At 38.5% G+C, this 12,448-nt stretch overlaps 1 protein-coding gene across 4 annotated transcripts; it reads left to right on the forward strand.

Moving 5' to 3' along the window:
* Positions 1-1,371: 1,371 nt before the first annotated feature.
* Positions 1,372-12,448, forward strand: LOC113089495 (ubiquitin-protein ligase E3A-like). Of its 4 annotated transcripts, none has more exons than XM_026256033.1 (12): positions 1,374-1,563; positions 2,541-2,624; positions 3,821-4,134; positions 5,171-6,417; positions 6,512-6,656; positions 8,016-8,221; positions 9,317-9,481; positions 9,597-9,752; positions 9,852-9,925; positions 10,352-10,495; positions 11,037-11,373; positions 11,481-12,448. In XM_026256033.1, coding segments are annotated over exons 2-11 (2,574 nt in total). In that variant the 5' UTR covers positions 1,374-1,563; positions 2,541-2,622; the 3' UTR covers positions 11,158-11,373; positions 11,481-12,448. The 4 variants fall into 4 exon arrangements, with proteins under 4 accessions (XP_026111821.1, XP_026111818.1, XP_026111819.1 ...); XM_026256034.1 differs by having other exon boundaries at positions 11,037-11,244; XM_026256035.1 differs by having other exon boundaries at positions 11,037-11,244; positions 11,703-12,448.

Raw genomic sequence — 12,448 nt, forward strand, 5'->3', positions numbered from 1 at the left:
TCAAGGTCTTCATGAAAAGACCTTAATACAGAGGACATAACTGCAGCAAACAGTTACATATATATAAAAAAGAATAGTTTTCCTTATAATTATCGTTTTTGGTTTGAACATGTCTTTATACTGACAGAATGCTCAACATTAAAAATGAGTGAAGTGAGTGAGTGAGTGAGTGAGTGAGTGAGTGAGTGAGTGAGTGAGTGAGTGAGTGAGTGAGTGAGTGAGTGAGTGAGTGAGTGACGTGACACACGGCCAAGTATAGTGACCCATACTCCCCATCCAAAGTGCACACACACACTGTGAACACACACCCAGAGCAGTGTTTAAATAACAGTATTTGATATCATTGCAGTATTTGGATATTGAATTGTGAAACACAAAGACTTGTGGACGAGTGTTTTTAGTGAACGGTTGAATAACTGATTCAGTAACTCACTAAAGAGCTGTTACCAAGAACAATAAACATATCATAATATATGTAATATATTATATAATAATATTTTCTCTCAACATTAAGAAAACATTCATTAAGTACAAATAAATAAAAAAATTAAAATGGCATGCCGAAAATGTTGTTTGGGAAAGTATTTCTCTCAGCATCACAAGAACATCTTTGAAACATAATAGACTTATGAAAATTAACCATTGTTTTACTACAAATAAAACCAAACACCAAAAATAAAATAGGCTAAGTTAAATCAAGGTAACCACAAATTAAGCTTTGTTTTCCTAGACTGACCATTGTTTAACCATGGTATTTGTGGTAATATTACAACCGGTGTACAAATGGTAATCAATGCATCAACAACTTTTTACAATAAAACGTGCAGTTGTCATTTCATATCATTTGAAATGCTTCTTTGGAGTTGGGTGGATTTTGATTGGCTGTCAGTGGTTTTAACATTCATAAGCTGAAATAATAAAATAAAAAAATCTGAAAGTGATTCCAACAATATTATAGCTGTGATCTGTGCTCATAGAATCAGAATGATTGACAGGACAATGACCGTTGCCCCCTACTGGCGTAACATGTAACCTGCAGCTCCCACAGAACACATCAATAAATTATGAATTTATTATGAATTATGAAATGTGAACTGACTAAAAAAAAGATAAAGATCACTGAGATAAAACCAAATCCCTCTGCCAAGACAAGCACTGGTATTTTCTTCAGCAAATGCATAGCTATATTCTTTAAGTTTTCCTTTCGGGTTCTGCAATCTGCTGATGAATATTATTGTTACAATTGTTTCGTTTTTTAAATGTATGTGTTAAAAAGAAAGACATCTGGTGCGTGTTTTAAAACTTTGTTTATTTCAGCTCATAAAAACACAACTTCTCAGGTTTCATCACATCTCGATCTTGACTGACTGCCAGAAGAACGCTGTGCCGATGGTCGTCCTCGTGCCACGGTGCATTGTGGGATCGCTCTCCGTGTTTGCCTCGGTTGATCAAGATGGCCGCGAATATTTTGTGGAGGGGTTGGAGTTGAATACACGCTGCACTCGGAGCGATTGTGATGTTGAGAGACCAGATTCATTCGTCCGCATCAGAACATCTTCACAAGTAAGCTGTCAAAACATCAATCACGCTTCTCCCGCCCCGATCGCGCTTGATCGAAGCCGTAATACGCGCTGTTAGGCCAGTTAGCTGCTCTGCTAACAGCTCCGGGGAGGGACGGAAGGGGTTTGTGGTAAACAAGCGAAATCAGTGCAGTCCCGATATCCTAAATAAGTTACACCCTCGCCTTTGACTATGCAACAACAACCGTTAAGTATAATCCGTTCGTGTTTTCGAAATGGCAGACTGGCTAGCTGTAGCTAGGCTAACTAGTTACTCAGCTCTTTCCTGCTATTAACGTTACTCCCCATGACAGTTACTGCAAGGTAACACGATTTGCTGCTTTCACTCTGCCTTAAACGCATCGATCAACAGCACACTTTATAACTGACCATTAGGTCTTCGTTCGTTCGTTTTAAAATGAACCATAGGAGATTGGCTATGTGTGTGTGCAATGCTGAAGTTGTTTGTGCACTGTCATACCCCCCCTGCCTGTCCCACTGCGGCCTCAGCTCCTTCTGCTCGGGGTAAACCACTGACTGTTTACCGGTACACGGGATGTTTCGGTTGCAAAAGCACACGGTATGTTTTTAGTTCGGGCCTCTGTGTAGTTTTATGTCGCTGCTCTTCTTGCGGTTACATGGGCTTTGTGTCAAAACTAGTGGGCTGACTACCTGGACAGCTATTGTGGACATCGTAGGGTTTCAGAATACTGTCTAGGTAGGCGGCTTGTTTGATTTTAAGACGCTGCTCATGGTGACGTTCTTCCCGGTCATGCACGTTAGGCTCGTGTTTACCAACACCACAGTGTTTCTCAATCATCTTGAGCACTTTTGATCAATAGGGTTAAATGGGGTCGTTTCTATATTTGGCAGAACTATCCTTTTTATTAGTCATTGACTCATTACTGAGTGAACAGTTTCCAGTCATCTTGGTCTGTATAGCAGTGTGTATGTGAGTGACTGTTCTCTGTTCATCTGCAGGATTGCTACCTGACCAACTTTTGGTCTCTTTAGAGTTCAGAGCTGCAGAAGAGTGTGATATTGGAAACTTCAAGCAAGTCTAATGTAAGTTTCTTTGTCTATACCTGTGTTAAATGACTGTTTTCATGGGTATCATTACTTGACTGACGTTCAAAATTAAATGCTGATTGGTTATTTTTGTGTGTTCCTGTTATATATATATATATATATATATATATATATATATTTATGCATTTAGCAGATGCTTTTATCCAAAGCGACCTACATTGCATTCAGGCTATCAATTTTTACCTATCATGTGTTCCCGGGGAATCGAACCCCCAACCTTGCGCTTGATAAGGCAGTGCTCTACCAATTGAGCTGTTTACCAAAAAATTCTTTCATCATTTACTCACTCTTCGGTTCTTTGTTCTACTGATATTTTGAAGAATTTTGCTAACCAAATGGTTGACAGTAGCTAATGATTTCCATAGCCATTGACTTCTATGGACAAAAATACTATCATCATCTGTTTGGTTACCAGCATTCTTCAGAATATCATCTTTTGTGTTCAAAGAAAGAAAGAAATTCATATACAGGTTTGGAACGACTTGAGGCTGACTAAATGATGACAGAATTTTCAGTTTTGGTTTTGGTCACACTAAGAATAAGCAAACACTTGATTCTCCTGAAGGTGTGGTCACATATACCATTGCTAGGCAGCATTTTGCTGGAGAAATCCATTAATTTCAACAGGAATCCACACACAGTCAAGAGTGTCACGTGAGGGTGAAAAAGTTCCCCACTTTTGGTCACGTGAATTTGCCACTTTGACCAACAGGAAGCTGCTTGGTTTGAAAGTGTGAACAGTGATTTACTATTCACAGTGAACTTTTTCCCCTGCATAATTGTGCAGATCTTTTGCTAATGTGACCGCACATTAAGAGTTACTGTAATTACTGGTTGAAAAGCACTATTAATTTTATCATTTTTTTATACAGTAAAACTATTGGAAGTACACAATGTGCATGAAATATGCATTATTTTAAAAGACCTCAACATTATTGTGTTGACATGAATTACATTGGTGACATGTAACCCGAAGTTCATCCACATATAGAAAAGTCTAATTCCATCATGTGCACATGCAAAAATCAATGTTTTAATAGCTGTTGAGAAATTCAAATGGATGGTTTTATTTGAGATATAAAAGTATAGAAATATTTGCACTGTTGTGAACTTTTTTTTCAGGATTGATCCATACTAATCCCCCTGCTGTCCTGTTTGAATGTCTGATACAGGAAGCGAGCGGCTGCAAAGCATTTAATTGAGCGCTACTACCACCAGTTAACAGAGGGCTGTGGAAATGAGGCCTGCACGAATGAGGCTTGTGGCTCTTCTCCGGGTTTCCAGCGCATGGATAACAATGCAGCGGCCATCAAGGCCCTGGAGTTATATAAGAATAATGCCAAACTGTGTGATCCTCATCCCTCTAAGAAAGGAGCCAGTTCAGCCTTCCCGGAGAACAGTGCCAAAGGAGCTCACAACTTCTCTGCTTGCAGCAACGGGAAGATGAACCATAAGGACCTACAGCCCGCAAGGGAGGACTTTAGAGGTGAACACATTGTCACACTTAGTCAACATTATGATTTTTTTTTGTTGGTGGGGGCGGGGGGGTAATCAGGAAAGGAACCACAAATCTTATATGCACAATGCAATTTCCAAATGTGAGCCTGGAAAACAAATACAGGAGGGTCAATTTTCGTAATCTGAAAGCTGAATAAATAAGCTTTTCATGGATGTATGGTTTGTTAGGTAGGGAGAACATTTGGAGATACAACTATTTGAAAATGTGGGTGCAAAACAATTGAAGTTCTCAGCAATGCATATTACTAATAAAAAAATTAAGATTTCATATATTTATGGTAGGATGTTTACAAAATACCTTCATGGAACATGATCTTTACTTAATATCCTAATGATTTTTGGCATAAAAGAAAAATAGATAATTATGACCCATACAATGTGTTGTTGTTGGCTATTGCTACAAATACACCCATGTGATTTATGACTGGTTTTGTGGTCCAGGGTCACAAATGCTTTGTTATGAGTAAAATAAAAATAAAAAATACAATTAAATAGAGAAAATAAAAATACTAAAACATGTGATGCTATAATTTTTGATACCACAAATGTGTTACTGAATACACTTTTAAACCTTAATATTAATATGTATTTAATATACATCACAAATTGAATAAAAAGTCATTTTTTATTGCTCAATTAGGTGAAAAGAGCATCATATTTTTCAAGTTAAAATTCAGGATTGAGGAACAAAGCAATTAAATTAGAAGTTTAAGAACTGAAAAGTTGAAAAAAAAGAGGCGTGCACACTATGAAGGTGGAAATTTAAAATTAAATTGAAATTTATGCATTTAGCAGACAGTTTTATCCAAAGCAACTTACATTGCATTCAGACTAACAATTTTCTACTATCATGTGTTCCCTGGGATTCGAACCCCCAACATTGCGCTTGCTAATGCAAAGCTCTACCAGTTGAGCTACAGGAACACGGAGAAAGCTGGTTTGACACAAATTTTTTTTTTTTTCTTTTTTTTTTTTTACTTATTCTTTTCCATATTCTTTTGCAGATCTGAATAACTTGACAGAGGAGAAAGTGTATGAAATCCTAAGCCTCTGCAGTGAGACAGAAGACTATTCTCCTCTAATCCGTGTCATCGGTAGGGTTTTCTCAAGCGCGGAGAGTCTGGTCCAGAGTTTCCGCAAGGCGAATCAACACACCAAGGAAGAGCTCAAGTCCCTTCAGGCCAAGGATGAGGACAAAGATGAAGATGAGAAGGAAACGGCCTCTGGTTCGTCCACAGCCATGGAGGTGGAACCCGAAGCCTCTGCGTCAAGTGGAGACGGGCCATCTCACGGAGAAAACAATGTCCAAAAGTTTGGTCCCGTCGAAGTTTCTGTAGACATTGATGCAGTAAGAAGAGTGTATGACAGACTATTATCAAATGAGAAGATCGAAGCAGCATTCCTCAACGCGTTAGTCTACCTGTCGCCCAATGTAGAGTGTGACCTCACCTACCACAACGTGTATGCCGCCGACCCTAATTACCTGAACGTCTTCATCATCGTCATGGAGAACAGTAACCTCCACAGTCCAGAATACTTAGAAATCGCCCTGCCACAATTCTGCAAGGCAATGAGCAAGCTACCTCTTCCGGCTCTGGCCAAGCTTGCGCTGTTGTGGTCGCAGTATGGCGCAGACCAGATCCGACGTCTGCTTGAGACTTTCCAGCAGCTTATTACCTACACGGTTATCAGCAACGAGTTCAGCAGCGACAACCTTGTCAACGAGGATGATGGTGTGGTGGCAGCCACCAAGTGCTTGAAAATCGTCTACTATGCAAATGTGCTGGGCGGTGACCTAGACATGGGTCACAACGAGGAGGAGGACGACGAACCGATCCCGGAGTCCAGCGAGCTGACCCTTCAGGAACTGCTCGGCGAGGAACGGCGCAACAAGAAAGGCCCTCGGGTGGATCCGCTAGAGACAGAACTGGGCATTCGTGCCTCAGACTGTCGAAAACCCCTCATCCCGTACGAGGAGTTCATCAACGAACCGCTCAATGAGGTTCTTGAAATGGACAAAGACTACACCTTCTTCAAGGTGGAGACAGAAAGCAAGTTCTCCTTTATGACCTGCCCGTTCATTCTTAACGCTGTGACTAAGAATCTAGGCCTGTACTATGACAACCGGATCCGGATGTACAGCGAGCGCAGGATAACGGCCCTCTACAGTTTAGTGCAGGGACAACAGCTGAACCCTTACCTGCGACTCAAAGTGCGCAGAGACCACGTCATAGATGATGCTCTTGTCAGGGTAGGTGCCAAAGAGCTTTCAAAGACAAATGTTGTTTTCTAGTGATTTCTCATGTATTATTTATCATTTGTGATGAATATGTGATTGGTTTTAGTTGGAGATGATTGCCATGGAAAACCCAGCAGACCTGAAGAAACAGCTGTATGTGGAGTTTGAGGGAGAGCAGGGAGTAGACGAAGGGGGAGTATCCAAAGAGTTCTTTCAACTGGTCGTAGAGGAGATCTTTAACCCAGATATAGGTAATTATCATCAAATATTTCCTACTTGACTTGTTTAATATACTCTTTGGCTTTTTTTACCCATACTAATGTAAAGCTTAATCCGTTTGATTTCTATTCATTGATACTGGAATGGATCTGCACTAGTTGGCTTAACCCTCTGAAGTCGTTTAACGCGTATACGTGTTATGAGGCATTTTCTTCTGATAACCCTGAAAAGAACTTAAATTACACTTTCAGTTTTGATCGTACAGATAAGAACAATACATCAATCGAATCTGTAAAGGGTCTACTTGTTTTGTATACAGTATAAAGATAACAAACAAATTGTGTGGTCTGCAGCCTTTGTCTGCGTTGATCTTCATTTAGACACGCGTCATTAAAATGAACTGTAACTCAGTTAATACTCAACGAAGAGACATGAGAAGATATCTATAGAAAGCCTGACATGTCTACTTTTAAACTAAACAAGTGCTGCCGAGAACAAATATTCTGTGATAAAGTAATCCATATGAAAACAACGCGATGTCCGTTTTTCACGGACTGGAGTAATGTGACTGGAGTAATGATGCAAAAAATTTAGTTTGAAAGTCAGCTTTGATTGTTCCTAATAAACTGTTTAACTGCACTCGCAAGTGAATATTAAATTATGTTGTGGGATAATTAAATATATTCTAAATAAACTAGAAACATAAAATTACATCATTTATTTTTTCCTCACATTCTTTCTTGTAACTCCTCCCTCTCAGTGACACAGCTGACTGAGAGGCTCATTATGCAGCTCATTACGCAGGCCTTTGTTTTCTCAGGTGTAAATCACAATGATATTCATTATAGTTGACGCATACTCGCATATGACTTTTACCAACAAAATGTGTCTTAGAAAATTTAAATCAATATATTGTTTTCTGTGAGTGAGTAAACAAGATGATTTTCACATCATTTAGAAAGACAAATTCTAGGCTACAAGCTTCAGTTCTCAAAAGTCCTGGGAACCAATGTTATGTATGTGTTTTACGGCTTATTCAAGTGATTTAAAATGTTTAGTTTTTCACTAACCATGCATAACATTTTTTTTCTCAATAAAACACAGTCAAGTACATACATGCTGCGCACATATTATTATAGCCCAGTTTGTGCTGATTACAGTGAGATTAGACTTAAGCCATTTAGATATTTATAAGAAACTGAAAAAAGCACAAATGTCAGGGCATGACAAAACTTCTCCAGGCCCCAAAAATACCCTTGGACTCCAGAGGGTTAATGTTCCTCTTAGAACTTGTTTTATTGATATTGATGAACTTATTGATTCGGAGAGTGTGAGATGAGGATCTGTTGTGCACCCTGGTCTTACACTTTCTCTTTCCGTTTCACCCACAGGCATGTTTACCTATGATGAAATCACAAAACTTTTCTGGTTCAACCCTTCATCGTTTGAAACTGAAGGCCAGTTCACATTGATAGGCATCGTCTTGGGCTTAGCTATCTACAATAACTGCATTCTTGATGTGCACTTCCCTATGGTGGTTTACAGAAAACTAATGGGAAAGAAAGGAACGTTTAGAGACCTTGCAGACTCTCATCCGGTAATACTTCCCTGGTTACATTTATTTATGTTAATCAGCATTCCTAGTCAAACATTTTTTTTTAGAAATGAAGTGCAAATATAACAGATTGCAGATTGTGTTATCATCCAAAAGTTTGGGGTGGGTGAGATTTTTTTTTTTGTTTGTTTGTTTGAAAGAAGTCTCTTGTGCTTACCACATCTTCATTTATTAATCAAAAATGAAAGAGAAATTGCAATTTAAAATAGTATTTTTTTTGGTAATATATATTTGCTTAATTTTGTTTTTAATATATTTTTAAATGTAATTTATTTCTGTGAAGGCAAAGGTGGCTTTCAGCAGATATTATTTCAGTCTTCAGTGCCACATCATTAGTCATAAATCATTCTAATATGCTAATTTGGTACTTTGGTGCTCAGGAAACATTTCTGATTATCATCAATGTGGAAAAAAGCTGTACTGCTTAATATTTTTATGGAAACCATGATACTTTGAGGATTCTTTGATTAATTTTTTGTTACAATGTTAAGTCTACAAAACATTTGAACAGAAGTGTACACTTTTAAAGTTTCAACTTGAGTAAACAATTAAACTACACTTTAGATGGCCTGTACTTTTTTCACATGTAGACTAACTTAATTGTAGATTCAGATCCTGCTGAATCAAACAAGACTGTATGTAATGCCTTCCCAAACAATTGCTTTTTCAAGAGCATGTCTTATGATGACATGGCCTTATTTTAACGAAAAAGGATTTTTGGCTTGCTCGTTGAAACATAAGCTAATTTTTTTCCCCACAGCATTTCAACATCATGTTGTATGTTGACATTGAAATTCTGTATTTACAAAGAAAAACATTTCAGCTTTATTGCAAATGGGAATGCATTACCTGTTCTCATATTGGAGGTATGCTAGGACAGATATTGTGTCTGGGAGGAGATTTAGGCAGGTATATCAGCACTTTAGTGGCAGACCCTGTCATTATGACTTTAGTACACCGTGTCTGCTCATCAAAATATTTGGGGCGAGTTGATTCATGCTGTCATATCAAAAACCTAGGGGTATGAGTGCATCTCTACACATTCTCTTTAATGGTTCTGATCATCTGTTTGTTCAGGTTCTTTATCAGAGTCTGAAGGATCTGCTGGAGTATGAAGGTAATGTGGAAGAAGACATGATGATTACCTTCCAGATCTCACAAACAGACCTGTTTGGAAACCCACTAATGTATGATTTGAAGGAAGGAGGAGATAAAATCCCAGTTACCAATGAGAACAGAAAGGTTAGTCCACTTTAAGCAGAAGATTCCAGCAATGCATTCATTCATTCAGCATTTTTAAAACACAAACATGTTTGTATCTGCCAGTATACACATAACACGAAGTGGGTCTCTGCAGGATTTTGTGGCACTCTATGCAGAGTACATGCTGAACAAAAGTGTGGAGAAACAGTTCAAGGCCTTCAGAAGAGGGTTCCACATGGTCACTAATGAATCTCCGCTCAAGTATCTGTTTCGATCGGAGGAAATCGAGCTGCTCATATGTGGCAGCAGGGTGAGTTGGCTATAGGTTATTATTTACTTCCAGGCTGATCTTACACATGTGGCACAGCCTTAGTTAGAAACCAATAACTTAGTGTTTTTCCTCGTGCAGAATCTTGACTTCCAAGCACTTGAAGATAGTACAGAATATGATGGTGGATACAACAAAGACTCTCACATTATTAAGTAAGTTTATGCATATTAAAATACATCAGGTAAATAATGTTGTGTGGGTTATTATTTTCTTTATGATGTCATAGTTACTAGTGGTGATCAGCTGACATTTGAGGTTTTGAGCAGTTTGTTTCTCCATGTCAATGGTTAATAAATCATCTTGCTTTCAGGTAGTGATTGTATTTCAGGTGTTTTAGGACTAAATGTTGTGCAAGATGAGCATTAAGTTTTTGATACATTTTTATGTGAGCCGTTAATTTGTCATGAAATAATTCATTTCATTTGTCTAGTTGTCATTTAATTATGAGTGTTGCATTACATCAGCCATCCTGATCTCCAGATCACATCAGTATTTACAAGCACAATATCAGTCCACTGCTAGTTGTAAATACTACTTCCTACGTGAGATTAAAAGTGTGTATTTTTGACACTCATCAGGGATTTCTGGGAGACTGTGCACTCATTTGGGCAGGAGCAGAAGAGGCTGTTTCTTCAGTTCACCACGGGCACAGACAGAGCTCCAGTTGGAGGTTTAGGCAAGCTCAAGATGATTATTGCCAAAAATGGCCCGGACTCAGACAGGTAAACTCAAATACACTGTTGCTCAATAATCAGTTAAAGTTTTATGACATCATACTGTGTTTAAAAAGGTCATTTATCAGATCGTTTAAATTTTAAATCAGAATACATTTTTTACTTTTAAAAATGTGATTCGTGGGCAGTGGAAGGGAGAGAAAAAAAAAAAAAGCAAGGTCTTGAGGCTCTTTTCCTGAAGATTACATAAAGCAGTAATATCAGTGGTTCTCAAATTCTTTTTTTTTCTCCCCTCTATATTAACCCAGTGCTTTTTTTTGTAGCTCTTTTTAATAAAAAAAAAAAAATTAAATAAAAGAATTCATGGGATAAGAAAAAAAAAAAAAAAAAAGCATCAACTAGCATAGTTAATGCATATTTGTAAGTTGCAATGATGCATTGCATTCTCTTTATGAACCAGCATTCAAGCATATGAATCTAACGGCACTTTTACCACATATATTTGACATTATACATGTGTATACATCTCTGTAGCAATAAATATGCAAAGTCTTCTCAAAGTAATGCTCTCTTCTCCTCCTATGGTCAGGTTACCCACCTCTCATACCTGCTTCAACGTGCTGCTCCTCCCTGAATACTCCACTAAGGAGAAACTTCGAGAGAGACTCCTTAAAGCCATCACTTACGCCAAAGGCTTCGGCATGCTCTGAGGCACCAGGATCCGCAAAAGAACTCACTCGCCCTCAGAGCTCTCATTTGTGCGTCAAAGGAGCATTCAGCTACATCGACAAATAAAAGTAAATATCAAGTTAAAATGTAAGGCAAGGTGGAATGGGGTAAAATGGAAAAGTTCTGGTGACCGTGTGCCTGTGCCTAAATAGTTGATAAAACCACACTGGACTCTTGTCTCTCTCTCTCCCTCTTATGTAAGTGTTAAGGTTTTTTGTATGCACTGAGAAATAAGGTTATTTATTTTAAGGGATGAAATCTCTTGTCATGTCTGCCAGGAAATCCACTCTTTTTGCTTTCGTAGTCATGAAAAGGAGAGACGGTTAGACGTTTTCATCACCTGCAGGACTGATCACCATCTGAACTTAACGCGATCAAAGGGAGGAAGTGGAACTTTATTGATGTATTATGGTTGAACTGTGAAAGTGCACTTAACTCAATATTCAGAATGTCTCTTAGGGTTGTTGTTTTTTTTCTTTTCTGTTTTGGATCTGCCCTATGACATTTTTTCGCTTGTGTTTCATAGGTCTTCCCTAGTCCATTTGCAGCAGTGCTTTCAAAGGTACCGAGCAGCTCCAGTCTCAATTTTGTGTCCAGGAATCTGTATTTATTGAGGAACTGCATTGTTTGTAATGCTGCTTGGCCAGTTGTGCTGCTCTTTTATGGCCAGTTTTCTGCATTTCGCTTCAGAGCCTGCTCTTTCTCTCCCATACAGAATTGATCTGTTTGTTAAAATCAATCCACGCTTATGGTGCACTTCTGACAACGAGTAGTGTTACAAAAGAGAGATCTAACCTTCCCATAAACCTCTCTCTAAGGCTTCCTACAAGTGTTTTGTTTCGTTATCTGTCTTTGTTTTAATTCAGAATGGCAGACTTTTAGTCAGTGAATGCTAACTGACAGTGCCCCATGAAGAAACCGTTTCTGTTTTAGTAGCTTTGTTTGTTTTTGCTCTGCACAGTGTCTGGCCCTATACTGTTGGATGAAAATGAGGGGAAATTGGCACAAATTGTACCACTATCTTGTTGTGCCAAACATTTATGCTGAGAATTGCCGCTCCGGTTTGTCCAGGCGTAGCTGGAAACCCACTTTAGCCATGCCCTCTACACTTTTTTCCCTCTTGCATATTAAATGTGACTGTGGCTTGTTCCACTGCTGATGGCGCTAACATAAAAGGGGGAAACAGGACTTGATATTGAGAATGACAACATTTGATTGTTTCGAGTTATTCTTAAATAAATTCAAAACTGAAAAACAAACCAAGTGTGCAAA

This window comes from Carassius auratus, chromosome 6 (genome assembly GCF_003368295.1).
Source record: "Carassius auratus strain Wakin chromosome 6, ASM336829v1, whole genome shotgun sequence".
Classification (NCBI taxonomy): Eukaryota; Metazoa; Chordata; class Actinopteri; order Cypriniformes; family Cyprinidae; genus Carassius; species Carassius auratus.

What these genes read in the sequence shown, in the direction of transcription:
- LOC113089495 (XM_026256033.1), top strand. An exon ending in GATCTTTAACCCAGATATAG is followed by an intron (nt 6,657 to 8,015) that starts GTAATTATCATC and finishes TTTCACCCACAG; the next exon opens with GCATGTTTACCTATGATGAA. An exon ending in AAAGACTCTCACATTATTAA is followed by an intron (nt 9,926 to 10,351) that starts GTAAGTTTATGC and finishes GACACTCATCAG; the next exon opens with GGATTTCTGGGAGACTGTGC.